General features: G+C 39.3%; 1 protein-coding gene across 2 annotated transcripts in view; it reads left to right on the forward strand.

Annotated features, from left to right (window-relative positions):
* sez6l2 (seizure related 6 homolog (mouse)-like 2) overlaps window positions 1-7,994 on the forward strand; it is a 29,303-nt gene extending 21,309 nt beyond the window's left edge. For both annotated transcript variants that reach the window (XM_074657018.1, XM_074657017.1), the window contains exons 12-19: window positions 450-646; window positions 1,174-1,368; window positions 2,688-2,882; window positions 2,976-3,167; window positions 3,303-3,341; window positions 4,011-4,128; window positions 5,540-5,651; window positions 6,711-7,994. In XM_074657018.1, coding sequence (XP_074513119.1) covers window positions 450-646; window positions 1,174-1,368; window positions 2,688-2,882; window positions 2,976-3,167; window positions 3,303-3,341; window positions 4,011-4,128; window positions 5,540-5,651; window positions 6,711-6,740 — 1,078 coding nt within the window. In that variant the 3' untranslated portion in view covers window positions 6,741-7,994. The remainder of the gene's footprint in view (window positions 1-449; window positions 647-1,173; window positions 1,369-2,687; window positions 2,883-2,975; window positions 3,168-3,302; window positions 3,342-4,010; window positions 4,129-5,539; window positions 5,652-6,710) is intronic.
* The last annotated feature ends 907 nt before the right edge of the window (window positions 7,995-8,901 follow it).

Here is an 8,901-nt window from a genome sequence, read left to right on the forward strand (position 1 = left end):
CAACAGTAGATGTCACATAGAAGAGGTGTACATCATCTGAAAGCTGGAAACCTGAGGATTAATTTGAGATGCTGCTTAGCAGTGTGTGTCAAGTTCTTCCATCCCCCATGCTCTATTATGTCTCATAAGTTGTTGCAGCAATTTTTGGGTTGATACCATTTGTTACACAGATTTGGTGCTAAATTTAACCATTTTGTTTTACCACTAGAAAATTGATAAAAAATGATCAATAATCCCTCCAAAATACCACATTAAGACACCAAGACCTCGAGGAACACCAGAGAAAAAAGCCATGCTGTGATTTGGGATCAAAAACTTTTGGTTTTGTATGCAGAAATATTTAAATACATCATTTTAGAACAGGCGAAAATAACACTAAACTTTATACGGCATGAAAACTAGTTTTTTTACTAAACTATTTTTTTATTTCTGTCTTTCCTTCTTTAAAGTCTAAACATCCGCCACACTGACGTGCTGACCGTTTTTGACGGACGTGACCTCATGTCCCACGTGATGGGACAATACCTGGGGTCCAAAGAGCGTTTCCAGGTCGTGTCTGGGGGGTCAGAGGTCACCATTCAGTTTCAGAGCGATCCGGATGATTCCACTTTCATCCTGAGTCAGGGATTCCTCATCCATTATCGTGGTGAGTACACTCCTTAAGAAACACCTAAACTCAGAGGTCAGCAACCTGCAGCTCTTCAGCTCCTCTCCGGCGGCTCCCTGTGGAGGTTTCAACATGGAGATGAATAACTGGTCTTCTGTTTACGTTTTCATTTTTATTTATCATTGTTGTAGGTCTTTGGTACGACGGTACGACGGAGTATTAGGTCCACATTGAGGAAAAAAAATAATCTGAGATTTCGAGAATAAAGTCATAACTTAACGAGAAAAAAGTCGGAATATTATAAAGTAGTAATTTTACGTGTTATTTTCGTTTTTTCTCGTAAAGTTGTGACTTTATTCTGGAAGTCTCCGATTTTTTTTCCCTCAATGTAGACCTAATACTCCGTAGTACATTTGCACTTTGGCCCTCTCTCTTGTTTAGGGGGGTCCAGGGGGTCATATACATTTTCACGTAGTAAATACACAGTAGAACTGTGTAACCATCTATCAGGACTAATGAGGACTGTCTCCGTGTCTCTGTGTCTCTATGTGTGTCTCCGTGTGCAGAGGTTGAGCCCAACGACACCTGTCCTACTCTCCCTCAAATCGACTTTGGCTGGATCAGCATGTCCCACTCGTCCCCCGTGAGAGGCAGCGTGCTGACCTATCAGTGTCAACCGGGCTATGACATCAGCGGCTCTGACATCATCACCTGCCAGTGGGATCTCTCCTGGAGCAGCAGTCCGCCTACATGTGTCAAAGGTGAGACAAGTCGAGGGACATAACCTTAAAGATCTTAACTAAGGGCAGAGATCTGGACGGAAGAACTAAAGAGTTTTTAAAATGTGACCTTTTCGTTGTTTTGTTTTGTTGATATAAATTGATATTTCTGGTCATTTGAAAGGCAGATTTGACAGATTTGTGTCCAGAAGTTGACATCCGGGTTGATATTGAGGTCCTTTTTCCATTTTTCTATTGGTAAAGATATTGTGGAATCTGATGCAGATAAGAATTGTAGAATTTGGAGAGTTGGTTGCTATGGTAACGAGGGATGGTCTGAGGGGGTTATTGATTATTTCCATTTTTGCTTTGATAGAGTTCCTTATTGGATACAACCCATGTATTTTGTATATCCAGTTCCCTTTGTTAACACCTTATTTTGAAAAGCGGACGTAGTCCCACGTGTCTACTTCCTCTAACTTCTCCAAGGTGCCATTACCGCCATACCATAACGTTTCCTGTTAACTGTTTTGCACTTTTTTCAGATATTTTTGGACATTTTTCAGCCTTTTATTCAAACATATTCCAGTCTTTTTTCTGACATATTACTGCTTTTTTTGGAATTGTTTTTGGGCCGACATATTCGGCTTTTTTCAGACACATTTTGTCCTTTTTTAGAAGTTAGCGTACAGCTTTAGCTCTGCTCTGTCTAGCTCTGCTTTTCCTGTCAATGTGTGAAACCCAAAGTGTTTCCATCCTTTACTGGATGTGTAGTGTTCACCACGCTGGATTTAACATGTGAGGGTGCAGGTCGTATCCACGACGACCCTCCAACGTTTTACACTCTCTGAGGTTTGTTTTGGTTGACGGATACGGAACGGATATGACGTCACGTTACTCAGACTACCAAAATAAAAGCGGTAACTTCCTTCTACCTCCACATAGACTCAGATGAAGCAAATATATCCATTCTGGTATTAAAAAATGCACCCTTAATATTTATCATATTATTTGCTTTCCACCGGGCTTGGAGAATATTGGAAATGGTGAGGTAGTTAAAGCGTTATGTTTTGTAATGGATTTGAATTGATGATGATTGGATTTGTTTGGTATTGGACTATTTTTGATGAAGTCCAACGGCAGGATCAAGTTAAACGCCGTCAAACTGGCATATTCACTGTAGTGTCCATCAGTCCATCATATGTGTCTGCATAAATATGTCTTTGTCATGTCTGGCTGTTTTTATCTACTTGAGTATTATTTCATTTTTGTAAGGTGTCCTTGGGTGTCTTCAAATGCGCCACCAAATAAAATGTATTATTATTATTATATATATGTATATCTCACTTTGTCCCCCACAGTCCAGCAGTGTCCTGACCCAGGAGAGGTGGTGAACGGAGCGCGCTCCGTGCGCCCTGAAGCAGGTTTTGCGGTCGGGACGGTCGTCCGTTTCTCTTGTAACCAGGGTTACCAGCTGGAAGGTCCCAGCCAAATCTCCTGCCACGGACGAGACACCGGCACCCCCAAGTGGAGCGACCGCAGCCCGAAGTGTGTCTGTAAGTCCTGACCGTCCGCTCACGATGCTGCATGGTTACAAATGAACTTGCAAAGACACGACTGTGTGTTTTTCTGTGTGTTGCTCTGAACAGTGAAATATGACCCGTGCCCAAACCCTGGCGTCCCCGACAACGGCTACCAAACCCTGTACAAGCACAGCTACCAGGCCGGAGAAACCCTGCGCTTCTTCTGCTACGAGGGCTACGAGCTCATCGGCGAGGTCATCATCAGCTGCGTTCCCGGCCACCCCTCTCAGTGGAACAGCCCGCCGCCCTTCTGCAAAGGTAAAGCTTTCTTACATTGCTTCAGTCACAGAACACAGATTCTCCAGAGATCCTCAAGGTGCATTCAGGACCTCCGGAGTTCATTTATAATCATTAATTTCACTTCTCTCTCTCTCTTTTATTCATTTCACACAGTGGCATATGAGGAGCTTCTGGATGATCACAAGTTAGAAGGTGATTTATTTTCTATTCTCCTGTTTGTGATGTGTATAAAGTCAGTTAGGCCGTTTAGACGTCATATTTAAATCCACTACATGTGATCGACGCTGCTACGAAAGAAAACAGGAGATACAACAGCTTTTACAACCAATGTACTTTACAAAATATATAGTGCAATCCATGCAGAAATAGAAGTGTTAAAATGTAGAGTTTCTCCTTATTTAGTAGCCCCTTTTTTAAAGGGACTGTATGTAAGATTTTACACGTATATCCGTGGAGTTTGTGCTGGACATTTGTTGGCGTTAGCGGACTCCATTCCTAACCAAACGTTAGCTATAGTTGCACACTGTTAGCCCTGTAGGCAGAGCTGAAATTAAAGGCACTCACAAGCGTGCGTTGCGTCACATCCGTTGAGTTTTAAAGAAAAAAATGTCCCGCATATTCACATTAAAAGCCGTCTGCAGGCTGGTAGAGGAAACCCAGAAAGTTGCGGAAGGTCTAATTTTTTAGGTTACAACCTGTCCACACATCGGTAATTAAAAGGATTAAAACACATTTATATATGTAAAAACTTACATACAGACACTTTAAATGACATTTTAGATGAATAACCAAATCAAGAGCAGAAAAACATCACGGTTGATGAAAACCTTTTTGTGATGATTTATTTTTGGACTCTTTCAGTGTCCCAGTCCTTCGAGCCGTCCCATCAGATCCTGAGTGAGAACATTGCTTTGGCAATAATTCTGCCAATCATCCTGGTCATCCTGCTGATTGGAGGAATTTACATGTATTATACAAAGTAAGTAAAGTAACCTGACATTTAACCCTCTGAGACTCCATCCTCCGTCCTCCGTCCTCCGTCCTCCATCCTCCATCCTCCGTCCTCCGTCCTCCGTCCTCCGTCCTCCGTCCTCCGTCCTCCGTCCTCCGTCCTCCATCCTCCATCCTCCATCCATCCTTTATTATTTAATGGAGCTTCCTAGCGAAAAGTATTTCACACGTTTGTACCTGTACAACCGGCGTGACAATAAACATCTTGAATCTTGAATCTTGAATCTTGAATCCTCTGAATGCTCTAGGTCTCTAGTCTGTTGAATCTTGAATCTTGAATCCTCTGAATGCTCTAGGTCTCTAGTTTGATCCATCCATCCTCTGAATGCTCTAGGTCTCTAGTCTGATCCATCCATCCTCTGAATGCTCTAGGTCTCTAGTTTGATCCATCCATCCTCTGAATGCTCTAGGTCTCTAGTCTGATCCATCCATCCTCTGAATGCTCTAGGTCTCTAGTCTGATCCATCCATCCTCTGAATGCTCTAGGTCTCTAGTCTGATCCATCCATCCTCTGAATGCTCTAGGTCTCTAGTCTGATCCATCCATCCTCTGAATGCTCTAGGTCTCTAGTCTGATCCATCCATCCTCTGAATGCTCTAGGTCTCTAGTCTGATCCATCCATCCTCTGAATGCTCTAGGTCTCTAGTTTGATCCATCCATCCTCTGAATGCTCTAGGTCTCTAGTCTGATCCATCCATCCTCTGAATGCTCTAGGTCTCTAGTTTGATCCATCCATCCTCTGAATGCTCTAGGTCTCTAGTCTGATCCATCCATCCTCTGAATGCTCTAGGTCTCTAGTCTGATCCATCCATCCTCTGAATGCTCTAGGTCTCTAGTTTGATCCATCCATCCTCTGAATGCTCTAGGTCTCTAGTTTTGATTCATCCATCCTCTGAATGCTCTAGGTCTCTAGTTTGATCCATCCATCCTCTGAATGCTCTAGGTCTCTAGTTTGATCCATCCATCCTCTGAATGCTCTAGGTCTCTAGTTTGATCCATCCATCCTCTGAATGCTCTAGGTCTCTAGTTTGTGGCTGTAGAGTTTCATGAGGCTGTGATTATCCTAGAGGTCACCACAGGTCATTTTATACAGTGAGGTCAATGAAATGTCTCCTATGGGGACTAACATCATCACACATGAATACAGTTGGGCTCATTGGATCCACAAGAGTCTCAGCTTTACAGTGATTCTTCAGGTTCTCTAGTTTCATCTGATATCTGTGTCTTCACTCTAACCCTATAACTGAACCCACTAGAGCCTCTGAAAGACAGTAAAGTCGATTTATGAACATGTCTTTCTTCACCTCAGTTCACCATGGTGTCTAAACTGTCGCCTGTATTCATGTGACCGTACGTCATTTTATTTTTTTCACTTGCAGCATTTGCAGACTAGAATGGAAGCCGCTCTTCTGGAAGTCTCTCTCCCACACACACTCCTACAGTCCCATCACGGTCGAGTCCGACTTCAACAACCCTCTTTACGAGGCCGGGGTGAGTACTGTATACGGATGATATTTATAAAAAGAGACATTTCCTTTAATTAATTTTTTTTTTTTTTTACAGTTTTTCTCGTTTCTCGAATGAGAATTATTTGATTTTTCAAAACAATGAGTTCAGATCTCTGAACAATTAGATTGTTGTTCACAACATATTCAAATGTCTCGTTCATTCAAGCAGATTGAACGTGTTTTTGCACACGTGTGTGCACAAGAGTCAGTACAACTGTTTACAATATGCACAATACGATACAACTTTACTGTCAGTTTGCACTGAAACTCATTTTGCATCCATAGGCAGCTCAGTTTGAGAAAAAGTACACATCCAATAGACATCCTGTTACCATAAACAAACGGACATACTGTTACTATAGACAGACAGACAAGTAGGACACATCAGTTGTACGTACAAGACAAAGACCAAAACACATCATAATCAACCATACATATCACATTAAAACATGACCATCTGTCCTCTGGATTTACATCTCCTTAGCAGCACATGAATTATTATTTAGCAACAAGATGGACTGATGGACAAAAGCGTTCTTCAGCCTGATGCGATCAAATGGAGGGACTCTGAATGCCTATCCTGTTTCTGTGTAGCTACGACAGTGTTGACTTTTTCCAGTAAACTTTGACGTCCTGTTGAAATGGGAATCTAAAAGGCTCCGTGCGATACACTTCTGGTATCGTACCGTAAGAAGTCAACAAAAAAGGTAGAACAAAACAGAGATTTGTATATCAGAAACATTTCCAGGGTTGATGGTGAAAAAACATCTGAACATTTTGAGCAGTGCGGCTCACACCAGTCCATTATGCACTTCCACAATAACAGCTTTTGAAGCACGACTGCAGTGTTTTGGGGGAGTTACGACCTTTTGCAGACATGACACAGAGTTGTGATGTCCCCTCAAACAGTTGTGATAATTGCACTTACAGTTTAGAGAAACTGTTTCAGAAAATGAGCCAAAAGGAAACGAGAAAAGCTGTATTATTTTATATGTATTTTTATATCTGAACTAAACTGATTGGTTTCTTGCTTTGCCAACAGGATACGCGGGAGTACGAGGTGTCCATTTAAAGGAGAAAATACGAGGTGTCCATTTAAGGGAGTAAAACGTCTGGGTGAGAATTGAAAACCACAGAAAGATTCACATCTTCTGGAAGATAAATTCGTCGGTATTATAAAAGGCCTCACTCCCCCTTTCTATCGTTCATTTCTCATCATCTTTTCTGACGTTTATCTCTTATCTCTGACGTTTATCAGTGTGAGGAAGTGCTTTATTTTGATTTGTTGCACTGATACGGCGGTCTGTATCACGGGGACTGGTGCCTTATGAAGGGTCAAAACATTTGATAATAAAGGAAAACTAAATAAGAGCGTGCGAGGCATAAGAACAGGAGGGATGAAAAGGGCGAAGAGAAACTGATTTATTTATTTATCAAGTTCAATTATTACGAGGCCAGAACATTAGAGAACGTGGCAATACTTTATTTATAACGATCAGAAGTTAGACACTGAATGTTCTCATCTTTAGACGTCACATTTTACAGTGTTAACGGTAAAAAAACTTTAATTTCAATCAAGATCGTCATTTTCTCTCTTCCTCACTTTGTCTCTCTGTGTAACACACACACACACACACACACACAAATTGAATGTAAATATCTGACTTAATATTGATTGAGGTTGATATATATATATCATACGTATATGTATAAGCCTCGTATATACACTTATACATGGCGGCGGGAGGTTATATATTTTCATTATATATGTAATGAAAATTCAGTGCCAAAATATAATGTTAAATAATTTAATGTCCCTTAAGTGTTTTCATCCGTTGTTGCAATACTGTTTACAAAAGGCAGTTTATTTTATTCTTCGCTGTTCGTTGGCGTGCGTCGTCACCCGTGCGTCACATGACCTATAAGGGAAAAGGTGAGGACATGAATGTCATTATGCTTAGAGCATGCACTGATTGTAAATTATATTGCTTCTGCTCAATCTCGCCATTATCATTATAGTTATTGACAGTTATCATTGTTATCAGATTTGATGTTGTATGCACTATGTTGATGAAAAATTACAAAACTTGGCTGCTTGCTGTGATGCATTATGTATTTATTTACCGACTGATTGTTTGAGAACGGTGGACGTCGTCTCATTCGCCGAGCCAAACGAGCGAGGGATCCTGGAGACTGTTGCTTTGTAGACTTAATTCTTCTTCTTATCATCAGTAGCATTTCTTTGCTTCATATATGAATACACTCTTTTGAAGGCAGTAAATTATTTGCTGAACTGGAAATAAAGTCTCTGTTGAATGGTGTAAAACTTGTAGAAATGAGCTTTTATTTTTCCAAATAACAATGCTACGCCTGTATTTGTGCAGACACAAAACATCATATATACACAACATATATATATATATATATATATATACTTGTCCAATGGGAACAAATCACAATGGGAATGTTATGTTATATCTCTTAAAGATAATTTGGAATTTCTATGGCTTTTTTCTTCACAGCTAACAGATAAGGAAAGGTTCAGCTTACTTTATTTATTTATTTATTAATTTTGTATTATTATTTATTTGTTTATTGTTTTTTATTGTTTTTTATTTTTTCTCAAGGTTCCACAGATCACTAAATCCACTAAAATACAATTAATGAATATGAATAAATACATACATACATACATACATACATAAATAAATAAATATATACATAAATAAATAAATACATAAGTAAATAAATACGTAAATAAATAAAAACAAATAAGTAAATATATATATATACATTTATATATATAATTATAATATATAAAATAATATTTATTTATTCATTGAAATAATAATAAATAACAGAGTGGGGGCACATACACCAATATTTTAGGCGATAGATTAAATAATTCACAAATCAAAAATCAAAATGTACGTTTATGTAGTCATGATAATTTGTATGTATCATTAGTCTACCTGTCTTCATAGCTAACGGATAATGAAAGGTTCAGGTTACTTTATTTGTACCCACAGGTACATAAAAAGACACGGTATACATCGTGACACACATTTTACAAACACAGACAATAGATAAACATGATTTTAAAAAAATGCCCGAGGCTCTACTGATCACTAAATCCACTAAAATACAATACATGAATATAAATACATAAAAAATAATAAAATAAATAATAAAAAAATAAATATGACTAAATAAATCAATACATTTAAATACAT

The sequence above is a fragment of the Sebastes fasciatus genome, chromosome 13 (assembly GCF_043250625.1).
Source record: "Sebastes fasciatus isolate fSebFas1 chromosome 13, fSebFas1.pri, whole genome shotgun sequence".
NCBI classification, from domain to species: domain Eukaryota; kingdom Metazoa; phylum Chordata; class Actinopteri; order Perciformes; family Sebastidae; genus Sebastes; species Sebastes fasciatus.